The sequence below is a fragment of the Strongylocentrotus purpuratus genome, unplaced genomic scaffold (genome assembly GCF_000002235.5).
Source record: "Strongylocentrotus purpuratus isolate Spur 01 unplaced genomic scaffold, Spur_5.0 spur5_scaffold_13, whole genome shotgun sequence".
Classification (NCBI taxonomy): domain Eukaryota; kingdom Metazoa; phylum Echinodermata; class Echinoidea; order Camarodonta; family Strongylocentrotidae; genus Strongylocentrotus; species Strongylocentrotus purpuratus.
This window is the reverse complement of record NW_022145598.1, coordinates 13,741,174-13,758,115: the sequence shown is the minus strand read 5'-3', so window position 1 is coordinate 13,758,115 and position 16,942 is coordinate 13,741,174. Positions and strand designations below refer to the sequence as shown.

The window sequence follows — 16,942 nt, the reverse complement described above, 5'->3', positions numbered from 1 at the left end:
CATGGCCAGCATACAATGCATTGTTGTTCTGTACAATGTTATTCTCTGTAGTAAATTCATTATGAAAAGTTAATGTAATCATGACGTAAATTCAGTAATTTGCATGCATGCATGGACAGTGAAATTGAGGCAATATTCCTATAGATGTATTTCAAATTTAATGTTTGTTTAATTTGTTGAATACAATCTACAGCCATGGTAATCTTGTAAATGTCTGTTTAGATACTGAAATGATGGCAAAATCTTATATTATAGCTTTAACAAATTTCCAAATACCGGTATTGACACATAATCTGAATTCAAATCCATGCAGAAATACCAAATTTAATTCCATACAGTTTTAAATTCCTCTCATCTATGAATTTGCTCAATGATTGTACAATCTTATCAATATACTGCTTTCGTCATTCTCAACTAATTTTCTCTTGTCTCTTCTTCCTCTTTTGTTGGAACGGTTACCTCTTTTAGCAGCTTGTGATGACAGTCAGATCATGTACAGTACAGAAACTAACAAGGATGAGGAAGGGAAGACCAGCGAAAAGATCACCGTGACGACGTCGCCCGCCGACAAGAAGTCCAAGAAGATGTCGTTATCGAAGCTATTCAGACCGTGGAAGTGGAGGAAGAAGAGGAAGTCTGGAGGTAAGACTAATGTTTGGAAATAGGCTATTTAACGCCAGATGAGCATTACATGTTTATACAACTCTTTGAAGAAAAAAAATAAGGGTAACGCCCTTTTAGCTCGAAACATACAAAATGATCTACTCCTACCTATTGCAATTAAGAACGAATGAAAATCTAGGTCATGTACAGGTTATATCCAGGTCATATACAGTACATGTAGCATAGCAGGGCCCGTCATATAGAGTTGCAATTGATCTGAATCAATTGCGATTTTACAGTCTCCCTTCTCTCATAAATTATGTACATGTACATGTATTTATGTACATAATGTACAGTTCATAACAGGTAGTAATACATTGTGATTAATCGCAACTGTTTTGATTTATCGCAACTGTCTATAAGACAGGGCCCACAATGTCACTATCTTCCTATTTCATCATTGTGCTGGATGAGATGAAACTTAACAATGAAAAGAATAGTGTCTATTAAAGGGGCACTTTGTTTCCCAAGACTCTTTAAGAAAAAGGCCCTTCCCCCAATAGGAAAACAATTCCTGTCATTCAAATAGAGCTGTAACATCAGTTGCATTTTATGTACCATTGGAAGTGATAGCATTGTTCCTTTTGTCTAATATTGACTAAAAATTAGCTCATGAAACTACATGTACATGTTCATGGTTCTCAAATCATGTTGTTTTTATTACATTTGTTTTAGCTTGCTTGTTTGTTGTTGTTGTCGTTGTTTTTTGGAGAGGGGGTAGTTCTTTTTTCTTTTCATCTCCTCTTTTTGATTTGGAAAATAGCACAACCAAACACAAATTTTCAGGCCCCGACACTCTCTCAAAGGTTATGGTCAATCACGGGAGATAAATGTATATTGACCAGAGAGTGAGAAAATGGCAGAAAATAGAACCCCCCTCCCCCCAAGAAAATAAAAAAAGGTACATGCATGCACTCTGTACTGATTACAAATATACCGCAAAGAAACCGAAGAGGAAGTTCCCTTCCCCTCTGTTAGAGGCAATAATAGCTGACAAATTGTAATTTGGATTCCAATATTCGCGTGGTCACTGGGTTTCCAATCAAAGTGCCTCATGTCACCATTATGTGAGTAGGAATCAAAATCTGTCTTACGCTCATGGGCCGTTCAGACCGGAAGTAATGTTTGCGAAACGCATACAAAGAAATGTCATATAAGGCGTCATCGTAGAGGGAAAAGGGCGTACACACTGGATAACAACATCATTTTATAAAAAAACGTGAAGAAACTAGTTTTGAAGTGGTCAGCTGACGCATACAAAGAAACATCGTATAAAGCGTCATTTGATAGAGAAAGGGGCGTACACACTGGATAACAACATCATTTTATAAAAAAACTTGTGAAGAAACTAGTTTTGAAGTGGTCAGCTGACGTGACAGCTGGCCAATCACCAGTGCTAGCTCACGGCAAAGAGATATCTTTGCTCACGTTAACCCCTGCCCAGCTATGAGGTTTTTTGTACAATAAGACTGGACTCTATTTCTTCAATGATAGTGATAAAACGGTGCTTATAAAGCGCTTTCCACCGAACTCTTCAAGCGCTATACTTTATCAAGTATTTGTTTGAAACGAAGCTATTAGACATGTGTTTCACAATATGGTGTTTGGTTTTATAGACACTTCATTATACAATATTTAGATTAATTAGAACAAAATTATTTATATCGTAGAACTAAATTCAGTTTTCGTATAGCCATATAAATTTGGGTTGTCTAAATGGGGGTAGTGCTCACTGCCTGTACAATCCATAAATATTGCTCTTCTGTTCCGTAGGGATTGACTACATATTAAACTGTCATTCATTTGATGAGCCTGTAATACGATTGTTTGTTTATGTACGGATGTGTAGGTGTTACTCGAAGCATCCGTTGACAGGGATGATTCCCGACGTCATTAGAAATTCAGATGAATTAAAATCAGATATTATTTGTTGATCATTCTGCTAGATTGTTTGTATTATTTGACATCCAAGAAAGCTGAACTGATTTTGATAAAATGTACTATTCTTCCTTTAATATAAAATAGGTATTAAAAATTATAAATGATCAGTTGGAAAAAGAAAAAAAAGTGGGGCGGGGGGGTTGCAGCATTTGGAGTCTGAGACAACACAAAATATACTCATGTACATACTTGTTACATACTCAATAACACTTTCTGCATTGATTATATTGTTGCTTTTACTCTGTTAATTTTTCAGAAATAACAATAAAAACAGAAGAAATTTTTTTTTTTAAAACACTTTCTGCATTGCATACTGGTACAGTGTACATATATCAGCAAAATTTATTGACTCCTTCAGTAGCAAACTGCTCATTTAAACACGAGGTGATGTGAATATGAATGGTACACTCTACATAGCCTTCATGTCCAAATCACACAAGTTATGTGTAATTCTCTTTTTATATTTTATTGACCTTATACTTGATAATTAACAAAAGATATATTTGAAAGATTATCCTCGACCCCATCAGGATTACCAGGATAGAAGTTCGTGCAGATGTTTTTCTATAAGGCGGGAAACACATCAAAGGACAAAAGAAATTACATAAAAAGGAAAAGATTATGAAAGCATTGAAAAAAAGAAAAAAATATAGTCTACAGTGCTGATGTGAAATTATCGACTGAAAGGAGACAGTCGTCCGTTTCCATGGCAATACAGAATGTCATTCCTTAACACCGTTGCCTTAAAAGAGTTTTCGAAAGGGCAGGAGAAATTTTCTGAAAGGCTTTAAGGCATCCATGTGAGTGACTAACGGGTGAAAAGCACGGATGCAGTGTAGTGTTATAAAGACAAGATTGAGAGACGGTATTTCAATATGGGTATTTTTTATAGTTTTAATATTTGATTTGAATAATTGCTGTTATCAACATCAATGTGTATGTAAGGCGGGTGTAATGGTTAATGGTATAGATAAAGCGATGTGTGAAGTTTCAAACATACACGATGTATAGGAAGCTCTCTCTCCCCAGTATGTTATTGCCATTCTCCTCCTCTTGCTCGTCTTCCTTCTTCTCTTCTTTCCACTCTTCTCCTCTTTACCATTCTTCCTATATTCTTCTCTTTCTTTTTCCTCTTTTTCTTCTATTATTTCTTTTCTCCTCCTTATTCTTCTTCTTCTTCCCCTTTTTTTTTCTTTTGATTTATTCTTGTTGAACTACTTCTCCTCCATCTACGCCCATTTCTTCTTTTTCTTCTTCTCCTTGCTCTTCTCTCCACCTATTTCATCTTCTCCTATTTCTTCTTCTTCTTCTCTTCTCTTCTCTTTATCTTTATCTGTATTATTTTAAGAAGTAATCTTTTAGAAAAGACAAGAAGTACAGTGTATGCTCCACTAGAGTGCTCTTTATCATTATCAATATGAAAAGTACAGCAAAGGCAAGAACTGTATATACATGTACATGTAACAAAGAAAGAACTGTGTTTTTAACCTAATACAAACATGTTGTTAATCAGAGACAGGAAATTGAGGTTGAGGTTCATGTACAGTACATAAAATGACATGACATATATGTATAAGATAAAATTAGACTTGTTGGTACATACTGTACAATGCTTCAGTATGACTACACATGTACAACATTGTACAGTATGTCATTTTGTATTCCTTGTGACTGTTCATGCACATGTGTATTATGCATGGTTATGGAAATCTTATCCATTGGTCTGTCAAATAAACAAATTGGTATTTGCAACTCTTTGTTTGTCGTAATGTTGTAAGAAAACTCTGATTTCATAAAGTATTGTGCTTTGTGGATTTAAAAGACATTTTGATGGACGTGTACACAACTCATTATTGATTTCCCCGTGAATCAATCATATATACAAGATTTACAATACATATCAAGACATGACTTGAACATAGCTGTGTTCTGTTTCAAATTGAATGTTTTCTTTCTTTCTCTTTTGTTAACATTATCCCTATAACAACAAGGAAGTAAACAAAATATTCAGGCTGTACACAAACTTCCTGCCAAGTGTCAACGCTTTTGTTTTTAATTTAATGTGATGAGTCTATTCTAATCTGTCATTCTTGTGGTTATGACATGCCATTATCAGCTGGTGGAAAGTTTCAGTTTCATTCTTGTTTTTTTGTTAATGTACAATGTAGTTTTAATTCATCGACTACTGGTTTGTCTAATCCCTATTGGTTCAGATACAGGGAGCACCCAGTTCCCAGATGCAAAGGGTTAAATTCGGTCTTATTCACTCATAGAATGTTAATTGCAATTATGTAAACCATGTTAACCATCCAGGATATATGTTTAAATAACTTCTTTTTTTTCTTCTTCTTCTTCTTCTTCTTCTTCTTCTTCTTCTTCTTCTTCTCCTTCTCCTTCTCCTTCTCCTTCTCCTTCTCCTTCTCCTTCTCCTTCTCCTTCTCCTCCTCCTCCTCCTCCTCCTCCTCCTCCTCCTCCTCCTCCTCCTCCTCTTCTTCTTCGTCTCCTTCCCCTCCTCCTCCTCCTCTCTCTCTCTCTCTCCCTCTCTCTCACTCACTCTCTCTCTCTCTCTCTCTCTCTCTCTCTCTCTACAGATGATGGAAAGCAAGCTGAGACTGAAACAGAAAATCACAGTAAGTTCAAGAACCTTCAAAATATCTTCCTCGTGATCATTATTCATTGTCAAACTGTTTGTTTTTATACATGCATAGATCTTTTTAATGAAGTGGCTACTTGAATTTTACATAAATGTACATGTAGTTGTACAACTTGTACTGTGCAATAATTTACTAGATACATCTATCATGTAAAAAAAGAATACAAATTAAAGTCCATCTACATGTAGGTATTGATCAACATTAATTAGCATCTTTCATATCAGCATATGTAGATCTTTACATTTTTTCTTAAATACTCTGTATATGTATTTTTTAACAATTCCATGTTAATTTAGGCATCAATGACTTTGTGATCAGGCCTGACAATTACTCAATTTAATTCTGTTCTTACTCAAAAGGGGGGAACGTTGTTGATGCCATTTTTTTCTCTCCCGAATCCTCTTCTCTTTTTTTTTTTCTCAAGGGGGTTATGGTTGAAGAAGAAAAAAAAACTTTTTTTTTGGTGCTCACTATCACCCCTAACAACAATCATTGTTGGTGTATTTGTTTGTTTCTGTAGTTCCCGGAGAGAATGGAGGAGCAGAAAGACTTCAAGGAGGTAAGACTCAAAAGCTTGATAAATGTCGCCCCCACAGTCAACCCTTGAACAGGGATAGAGTTTGTCCGGCGGTGTCACTTCAGATTCAAACGTGAAGCTCAAGATAGTTAGCACAGAAAAAAAAATCCCCTGTTTTGCTTACTTGCAACAAATATATTTCCACAAAATATGACCCCTTTTGCAAAAGAAGCAAGTACCTGGTATAAAATTGCTCTCAATAAATTGTTAGGCTTTATCAAGTAGTAAAAGTACACATTCACAGAAAGTACTTTATTCTTGCATCATAAAAGCGTTCACACGGTTCCAAACATCATTAAACTACATATTACCTCTTCGGGGGTAGGGGATATCTCACTGTCTTTCTCTCAGAAAAAAAGGGTTTTAAAATCTGGGATTATTGAAATTTCCATGAACATCCTCTGAAATTGTTTTACACAAAATTTCTAACTAGTGAATGCATTAAAAGTCAAGAAGAAGTGGCACCTCTGAGAGATGCCATGTACTCTTGTGATACCCTGTACATGTATTGTCCTTATTTGCTGGTAATTTTATTTTTAATGGTAAATGAGGGAAACCTTTGTTCATCTAAGATTACATGTACCTGCAGTGTCCACTAGTTGTATATGAATTTCCACATGGTAGGATATCCCTTTGGAAAGGGGATGGTGGGGAGGCAATAATATTGAAAAGAAGAAAGAGTTTTAAAGGCTTTTACTATACCAACAATCACTAGAATAACAACTGTTGAGGATATTTCTTGTTTATTTTTGTTTAAGCTCTATACAAACAATCTATTGTTTTACATTGAGTAAATTGAGAACAAATCAAGGTAAGTGGAGGTACTTGATTTTGAATGCGGGTTGCATTGCCGAATGATGAATTTGGAGAAAAGATATGATTTCTCGTGGAATCTTAGTAGGAAGATGAACTCCGTGTTCCGAGGTTGGCTTCTTTGAATATGTTGTTCTTGATGTGTTAGATTACTCTTCATTCATTTTCATCACACATTGGCTTGACTTTCATGAAAACATATATGAATATGATGCGGTGTTTGGCCACAAGCCTTTAGCATGGCAGGGACTGAGTGCATCAGATTTCTGTATTTCGACTTGGCTTTTTCAAGGCTCTAGTCTTCACTGATACTCTTTTCACACTGGTTTTGCTTAACCCCGTACTTTGCTTAGCCCCGTACTATCCTTAACCCCGGACTATTTTTTTGGCTTTTCACACTCGCTGTTTTTAGTCCCGTACTAGCGCCTATTCCGGAATAAGAAAATTCCTGCTGTTCTCACTGCATTTCGTTAACCCCGGATATCGTGTATGTTATGATTAGACATACTTCGCATCTGGCCAGCTGCGATACGCTCCATTGCGTAGTATCGGACTATTTTTCGTTTCTGTTCTCATTCATTTGCTTAGCACCGCAATAGCGGGGTTAGCAAGAGTTAGCACCACAATTGCGGAGTTAGCCCTGCTATTTTGCAGGGTTAGTTAACCCCGTACTATAGGTGGGGTTAGCCAACTTTAGCCCACTTTGGTAAAAACCAGTCTGAACAGAAAGTGGAATAGGCTTAACCCCGTACTATAGGTGGGGCTAAGACCCCCCCTTAACCCCACCTATAGTACGGGGTTAAGCAAAATATTGCCAGTGTGAAAACAGTATGAGTGGATCTGTATTTCGACTGGGCTTTTTCAAGGCTCTAGTCTTCACTGAGGGGGTCATGTTTACCCCCTCCTCAATCCCTGATCTTGTGGATTGGTTAAAGGTCTACAAGGTCAAACATCGGGAGACTCTTGAAAGGAAAAGGCTGGAGGAAAGTGTGCTGGAGAAAGGTGTCCTTTTGAAAATAATAATAATAATAATATTTAATTTGTATATAGCGCTTAATACAAATGTCTCTAAGCGCTTTGCCTACTGTGATCTTTTTAGTGTAAACTGAATGTATCAGAATTGATCAGAATTGATAATCGTAGTGTGTGTGTGAAAGCAGTAGAGACTCATCATCATGAAGCAACAGATGTTTCATTAGCACTATAACAAGATACAGCACCTGTAACTAGATCTACCATCATTTTAATGTATGAGATTGATCAGATGAAAAACAATTTATACTATGCAATGTTTACTCAATATTCGTTACCCATTGAACATTTGAGACCTGGAGGCCAGTTTAAATCTTTGTTAAGCACATACCGTATTTGCCGGCGTAAAGGCCGCAGTATTTTTGGAAGAGAAAATATCAAAAAGTCGGGGTGCGGCCTTTGCGGAGAAAGAGTAACAAAAAAAATTTTAAATGCAAGTCAAAACCATGAAACACAGCACGAATTTGTATAAATGGGACAACAATGAAAGGTGATTGACATTTCTAGCGATCGCGCGAGCTAAGCTATGGCGCAATACACAAGAGAGAGGCGCAATGTATACATCCAAGAAAACTGCAGATGATAGCATTAGTGTGGGATGGCCGAGCGGTCTAAGGCGGTGATTTTAGTCGCATCAACATTTGTACGCAAGAGTTCAAATCCCGTCTTTGACAAAAGTTTTTTTTTTTTTTTTTTTATGTCAAAATCGGGGGTGCGGCGCTGCGGCCTTATCGCCGGCAAATACTGTAAGCTGACAGCATCCTGGTTCTTAAATTTGAGCAAACAAGATATGTATGTACAGTGTACACAACTTATATCATTTATGTGGATTGCATTTCATAGTTATTGAGTTCATTTTGAGGAAAGTGGCAGCTGCATCAATAAATTATGTCTTGACAAAAATAATTTGCCATAAAGATGGTGCAGAAAAATGCACATGTCTATACTCTACACATGTGGCACGTATGTCCTAAGATCTGTGAAATGTAAATGTTAGCAGTGTCCTATTATTCAAATTATACAAGGAAACCTGTTTACTTTCTAGACTTCACTTTTAGACACTATTGACTGACTGTCTGACTTCTTTTTTTTCTTTGGTAATAACGTACAGAAAATAAGCTGAAAAGGATACATGAGCATTTGTCTACATCAATAACACACTTCTTGTAATGGCCAAAATTAAACTGCTTGAATCTTTGCGCAGCACAAAATGTACGACCATCCGATACAAGGGTCTGAAAATCAGACTATTACTAAAGTGAATTTGAAATGACTTCACCATTTTTACCAGGTCATCGGGAGCTGGGTCAGAGTCTCATTAATATATTCATATAAAGTATGCATATTCTCAGTTAATGCCCCCTTTTACTCTTAAATTACAATATTTACAATGTGACTAAAGGTTATCTGCAAAGAGAAGGATTATACTCAGTTTATACACATAACTCTTCATTTTATGAGTCAAAGAAGACAAAAAAGAGGATAAGTCTGTAAGAAAGTAATATGATTTAATACCCTTCCTACTCTTAAAAAAAAGCCAATAGTTGATTGATGATTATCTGCAAAAGGAAGGTTCATACAATCTACTTTAATACACAGACCTCTTCACTCACTAGCCTAAGAAGAAAAAGATGATAATAAATTAATAATTCTGTATAAAAGTACTTTTTAACTATGAGTCAATGCCCTTCTCAAAAGACAATAATAACTGTTTTATAAACTGCAATGGGAAGGTTCATACTTTATGACACAAAACTCTTCACTTACAAGCCAAAGAAGACAAGGATGGTTAACATTTCATTACCGTGGTGAAAAATCTAGCCTGACGTTTTTACTGATGAAATGAAAGCTTAGGTCTGCAAATGGCATTAGTGTGTTTAATATGGGGAACGCTATTAGGAAATGGGGTGAAATCGGTAATGCGTTTTATAAGGAGAGCGCTAGTCCAAACGTTAATGCTAAGTATGTGGATAGCTCTGTCTGTGTGTCTGTCTGTATCTCTCTCTCTCTCTCTTCCTTTCTTTTTCTCTCTTCCTTTCTCTTTCTCTGTCCGTCTTTTGACAGTTTTATTAAATCTGAATCTGAAACCATTGCTCACAGTGCCATATTCCTAGGATAGAAAGCATTTTTCTATGTACACTGTACCTACTGGGTTTTTTTTCTTCCTAGTTTTCTTGTTTTCTTTTTGTTTAATTTAGCTACACCTGTACATTAGTGAATGTTCTTTAGTTGAAGAGAAAAATAACAATGCTCATGCACATACATGCATTTCTTTCCTTTCAAATCAGTGGATTTCAAAATGCTGACACTGACACGGACCTTTCAACTGATTAATTACATGAAGGTTAATCTTTTTTAGTAAGTACTTGTACTTGCAAAGTTGCCAACATTATCCAGCGGCCAGACATTCTGCCAATCCACACTGTGATTGGAGTAAAATCACGAGGCTATTACCATTAGCAATGTTTACATGGGCAGGGCGCGACAAACCCGCTTGCCCGACGTCCCGGGGCAACCAAATTGAGCCGTCGGGCAAGTAAATCAAATTATCACTTGCCCGATTCGGGCAAGTGATACTTTTACAGTAATTTCCTAGTGTCCAAGAACTCTACCATTCACCCGTCAACTTCTTACCCGTCGTCAAAATCCAGAAGCAAAAAAGCGATCGTTCCGATTTCGAAAAAACTTCACAGACAGCTAGCCAGCTCAGCTAGCTCAGCGCGCATGCAACAGTGACACTTCAAGCCATGAATGCCGCTCCGCCTCCACGCACGGCCGGCCGTGAGCTAGCTAGAGACAGCTAGCGCGATCGTACCAGCTGCGAGCTTATTCGCGCTCTCTCTCTCTAGCTCTGCAGGCCGCACCGACAGGCCTTTGCTATTCTCTGATTGCCGATTGGTTGAATCACGCCAAATATGACGTCATTATTCTAGGGAAATGAACACGTGCGAATCGGAATGGAATAAACAACAGGGATTTTCTAGTAAGTACAAAAAGTCCTGTTGCATAAATTTCAATACACAATCATGTGGAATCCTTGTCATACTGCTGATCATGTGATGTTGCACCATGGTACATGTGGCTACCATTAATGACATGTTTGTATCATATTTTTTACAACAGGGTCATTATGCTTTTTTACATGACTGAATATTAAAAACTTAAACCTGCTTGAACCATTCTACCTTGCCGAGATTCATGTGAATCTGATTATTTATGGAGAATCAATAAAATGCGTTTTTTAAACCTTCAACCATCCTTTGTTGACCATTTTCTTTGACATATTAGGTTATTATTCAGTACAGTTACACTGTACATGTATGTGCATTAATTTGCTATCTAAAACACTAACTTATCATTACGAGATAATAAATGCTTTAACCTCGAGTCCTTTTTCGCTTTAAAGTTTTGGGCAAGTGGAAATATTGTTTGGGCAAGTAAATTGAAAACCCACTTGCCCGACAGGGCAAGTGGTGAAAAAAATTCTTGTAGCACCCTGATGGGACTGCCGTAGTTTTAAACTTAAGTTTGCGAAACCTCGGTTATTAACCATGATGGACTATCAATGAAGAGGGCCACACGGGACCAAAACAACAAGCTTTATACTACAAACCAAGCTAGTGTCATTTTAAAGACAAGCTGGCGGAATCTCGAAACCAATTGCATCCCCACGGAGCATTTCTTTGAGCGAAGTCCCAGGCCGCTTTTATTTATTGAAGATCAAGATCACCTGTCGTTTATAACTTTGAGTAAACTTTAAAGGTTCATGACCAAGAATGAATCCCCATGTTTCTAACTTTAAGATAATTTTCAAGTTTAAAACCACGACCTATACTTGAAGTTAAATGACTGTCGTGTAAACCTATCCATAGTCCCTTAGGCAATCTTTGGTGATTGTGATTTATTTCCGGGATCTGTCACAAACTCTCATAATACCATTGCCTGTTGGTGAAAAAAAGAGGGTTGATTGATGTTCATTTGACAAGATTGGATGTAAGTAAGCATTTCCAAACAAATTACCCTGAATCAAACCATCTATCTGTCACTGTTTTAAACACCAGTACCTCTTTCACACTGAAAAATAATAAGGGATATCTTTATTCCAGACCGTTTGTAGCTTGAAGCTTCTTATTTAAAAATATTTAAAAAATGGGTTGATAGGAGATTTTGTTTAGACCATATAAACTGAAAGTTAAGAAAGGCGACTCTGATAAAGAAAATAGTCTCCTCTTACTAACTAGTGGGGGAAAAATCATAATACATTGTAAGACCTACAACATCGCCTGACATCTATTTTAAAGGGACAAAAATGTATTGCATTGGGGCAAAAGACTGGTATCAGTAGTGGAATTCTGTCTACGATGTAAACTGACCCATATTGAATAGCCATTCTTAGGCCCTTCTGCCAGGCATACAACTTCAAAAAGATTATGAATGAGGAACGTTAAGAGCACCACTTTGTGCTAAAATCATGTAGGCCATTGTGTGAAAGGATGTTCTTCAAACTTTCAAGTTCATTATCTTGTACTACATGTACGTGGGAACATGCTCTTGAGCCATGTTTCCATGTTTTGGGATGCGAACAAAAGTGGAAGTCATACCCTTCCCCCTTCCTTCCCTCTCGCACACAGCTTGTCTTGTTGATATTCCATATGTCAGTCAATGGTCTAATTGGACGATGGAGAAAGTATACAGCGTATGACCCATATGGAATGCTCCCTGCTGTATCACGTGTGCTGTACGTGATTGGGGGTGGAATCACTACAGTCACTTCCAGTATATTCTCTGGATTTCTACATCTTATTTCCAGCCGTACATGCTCATTGTACGTGTGGCACTTGCATTTGGTGATGTCATTTAGTTAATATACATTTCCTCATGTCACCATCTTAACAATTGTAAGAATTTTCTCTTTCTTTCTGTCTCTCGCTTTCTTTCTTTCTTCCTCCTCTTTCTCTCTCTCTGTCTTTCTTTCTCCTTCTCTCTCTCTCTCTCTCTCCCGTTTTTTCTTTCTCCTCTCTCTCTTTCCACCTTTCATCCTCTCTTCTCACTACTTCTCCCTTCCATCCCTCTCTTTCTCTCATCCTTCTCTTTTTGCCCCCCCCCTTCTTTCTCTCTTCCATGTTCCTTCTATAAACTCTCCTTATTGATTTGTGCTTCTGGTTTAATTCTTTTTGCCTCTTGTCTACTTTTTACACAACAGTTAAAGATAAACTTGAGTTCTGGTAAAAAAAAAGAAAATGAATTCTCACAGAATCTAACGAAACTTACACTGAATGTTCAAGATTACAAATAAATGTCATGTGCCAAACAATTTTGGAAGAAAATGTATACTGGCTGAGTAATGAGCATAGAAAGATAAGGAAATCGGGGTAGTACTAGCCCCGACACCATGTGGGTTGTCCCATATACATCTTTCTGTGTAAGTGACTGTTACTTTACCAAAACTCTGCCTAATTTATGATGATTTTGATGACTCCAGAACCTTGCATTACACACCATTACTTACATGCTATATGATCAACTTTTCTGATCCATTCCACACCTTTTCTTTCACAATGCAATCGCATTACCAGAACTCAAGTTTATCTTTAACTAATTTCTGAAAATCAGCCTTATTTTATTGCAATAGCCAAAATGTATCACCTATTGAAATGTGTGAACATGACAGAGACGTATTACATAATCAGGACATGACTTCTATTAAAGGGATGTTTCACACAATAAGACTACATGTATTTGAATTGCCCTATCTGACACAAGCCTTGATGAAGCAATTAGTCCTGTTGATTTGTTGTTGCCTTTTAATACAGGTAGATCAAAAGACTCGCCATCTCTCTCTGTGCTTGTGTTTTACATGAAGTACAGTTTTGACATTCTTCCCTCTGTACAGCGCAATTATGCCTGCACCATTTTTCTCCTAATGAGCGGGGGAAGCAACATCTAAAAAAAACACAGACAGATCAATGAAATCTAAGTCGATAAAAAAGTGAAAACTCAATAGCATGCTCATTATCTCATTGATTCTACCCTTTTCTCAGTTTTGACGTAATTGACCCAAATCATGAGGCAGAGAATCGTAAGATCTGGGCAGACGTGATAAAAAGACTGGCGCTAAAGGCTTTTTGCCCCCCACCCCCTCCCCTCCCCCTCCTACCTGTTAAAAATGAAATAAATAAATGAACTGTTATGTCAATCGATTGCAATCTATAAAAGTGCTGGTGGCCATTGGTCTGACTTAAAAGAAGGCCTTGTTGTCCCCCCCCCCCCCAAAAAAAAAATAAAAATAAATAAAAAATAAAATGAAAAATCATACAATTACGTAAATACCAGTATTTTGATTGATTGTGATTTGAAATGATTTCATCGTTTTGTTTTATGTTTTGGTTACAGAAATAAAAAATTACCCTACCTGTATGTTCATGGCCATCAATTATCATACGGTTTACAAAAATTAGCCATCTATATTATTACTTTCAACTCCATTGTACACAGAAGGAAGTGGATGTGTGTACATTAGAGTTGTTCATGTACTCTACTGTATCTACTTTAAAAGTCATTGTACAGTGTTATAGAATAGTAGAAATACAAACAGTGTATTGGATTAATTGCTGTTTACGAGTGCCATCACTAATTGATTTATCATTGAATATGTCATCTGAATTGTTATGAGCCATGAGACTATTTTAAGCTAGGGTCATTTTGTCAATCTACTGGCAGGTAGTGTTAGATCTACTTACGGTACATAATCTGGGTTTGAAGATGTTTTGAGAGGCCAACAACAGCCAAATGAAAATTGCATGTTTGAATGTAAGCACTATTGAAGCAGGAAAGAAAAGTCAGACGAATAGATAAAAAGTTGATAAAAGAAGAAAAATAAGCGCAGTTATAGGGAAATAATTATATAATATTGACTGGCCTTGAGGGGTATATCAGAAATATTGACCAAGCTCAGATCATATTGCCCCGAGTCGAAAGACGAGGGCAATATGGTCTTAGCGCGGTCAATATTTCTGATATCCCCCGAAAGTAAAGCCAGTCAATATTTTTATTGTTATCCAAATCAGACATCTAGAGCAAATACAAACATCCACCATGACAATCTCAAGAACTGAACAAACTTTGTCAAACCAACACTGTCCATCCAGTGCTTGACAAAATTTTCGATACACTGCAAACAGTGTGTATTTGGTGTGATTATTACGTCACAATAGAGTGCGCGCAAAGTGCGCAGGTTCTCGTACGCATAATAGATGCGCAAACAATGCGACGCGGTCAATACAAGATGCCCAGATGCGAGACCGTGGAAAATACCAAGGTATATTTTCACTCGTCTCTACATGCAAAGTCAATACGCGCAGGGAGACCAAGGAAAATACAAAGAATATACCCCTCCGTTCCCACTGCTAGTGAAAACTAGGGCAATACGGTTTTGTAAATGACCAGCTCAGATGTCTGATACGGGTAATAATGATATTTATTTTGTTCCCCTATACACTGTATGTATCGTAGAGACAAATGGCAATCCACAATATGAGACTGTATTAATGCTAAAATCCTCAATTATGAAATTACCCAATGTGGATGGTCAGTTTTCAGGCAATTAACACAGTTGAGGAGTTTTTCAATATTTTTTTTTAATGAATAAGCAAGTAAGCAATAGATTTAGAAACTTGACTTTTGAGAAACAACAGAATTTGATTGGCAAAGATGTCACTCATTTTTCAAATGGTTACTCTTCTGGAGACCTGAATGTGCAGCACTGGTTTTAATAAAAACTTGCACTGAATCGACAATTGATTCAGAAACTGAATTTTTGAAAAACTTTCCAAAAATTAATTTGATCAGCAAAGACCTTTGTTGATTTTGTGGAAAAGTACATTTCCAATAGTTTCAATGAAAGATTACAGTGTGTAAAAATTGATTCGGGAACTCAATTTAAAGACAAAATATTGAAAATGTTTGATCGGTGAAGATCTTTGTGAAAAATATGATGACTTTTGGACCGAAGGCCTCATGAATTTCTAGGTTCACCTAGCAGAATGCATGCATCATTAACCCATCAATATATATTGCCCTTATCCAAGGTTGGTTCAATATAGCATACATGATGTAATATGTGTGGGACTGCATGGCACATTTTCAACTCAAAGCAAAACCAATATTGAGCGGAGTAATTCAAAAAGCTAGAAAATACTTGTATATTATGTGTGGGAAATTGCCACCCACATGTACTAAAGTCTTGAGACTAGAATTTAAATTGAATATTGAAGGTTGTGGCTTTAATTAATTGCAATTTTAATTCCAATTGTGTTTTATCCAAAGTACATTGTAAGAAAAGGAATTCCAACTGGCCTGATGACTAATTATGTTTATCATCTACATGTACTCTACATTAGTAGTACGAAAAGACATTACTCACTTCACACTTACATGTAGCTTGTGTTTATGCCAGACTGTGTTAGCACAATTATGGGGCATTTAATAAGGGGTGCCGGCTTGAGACAAACAGTAGCATGTCATTTTGTGATAGAAAATATATAGATATATCTATGCATTTAAGAGGTGATCATACACATTTTATCTAAAATTGATTGTGACTTCAATTTTTTAATAATAACAGTGTTATAAAATAGTGTAAAGCTTAGAATTTGAAATTTGGCTTTGGGGGTGACATTCCAGGTAATGGAAAAGATTTGTACTTTTTTAATTCTTAGTGATAAAGAAATTGGTTATCATTCTATTCTTCCAAAATATGCTTCCTCTGTGAATAAATTCAGGGCCTCGCACCCCCCCCCCCCCCCCCCCCCACTCAGTGTTATTTAGGGTACGCATATGCGTGTTCCAACCGAGCCCCCCCCCCCCCCCTCCCCCCTTTTCAGCAAAAGTCCGGTGTGTAAAGTCAATACGGCTCGACCTTTTTCTTTTGTATACAAGCCTTTTTCAGCACCCCCCCCCCTTTTCAGCAAAAGTCCAGTGTGTAAAGTCAATACGGGTCGACCTTTTTCTTTTGTTACGAAAAGGACATTTTGGCAACACGCATGGGGTCCGTCCGTTCTCGGAGTGGGGGGGGGGGGGCCGGGCTCGCACCTATAGTGTTTTTATTTGCATTTTTTTTTTTTTTTTTTGGCAAAGAGGGCTTTAGAATGGAATTTTTAGGGGGGGGGGGGGGTTGCATATGTAACCCCTGTTTAAATCCGACAATATGGGGGTCCACAGTAAAAAAAATTGTGTTGGGGCATCAGAACTCTACTTGTGTTGA

General features: G+C 37.0%; 1 protein-coding gene across 8 annotated transcripts in view; it reads left to right on the top strand.

Annotated features, from left to right (window-relative positions):
* Nucleotides 1–16,942, top strand: part of LOC100893438 (phosphatase and actin regulator 2) — a 53,759-nt gene that overhangs the window by 14,762 nt on the left and 22,055 nt on the right. For 6 of the 8 annotated variants that reach the window (XM_030982958.1, XM_030982963.1, XM_030982960.1 and 3 more), the window contains 3 exons: nt 469–642; nt 5,196–5,234; nt 5,779–5,817. In XM_030982958.1, the coding sequence (XP_030838818.1) occupies nt 469–642; nt 5,196–5,234; nt 5,779–5,817 (252 nt within the window). The remainder of the gene's footprint in view (nt 1–468; nt 643–5,195; nt 5,235–5,778; nt 5,818–16,942) is intronic. The other 2 variants (XM_030982961.1, XM_030982962.1) reach the window with 1 other exon arrangement.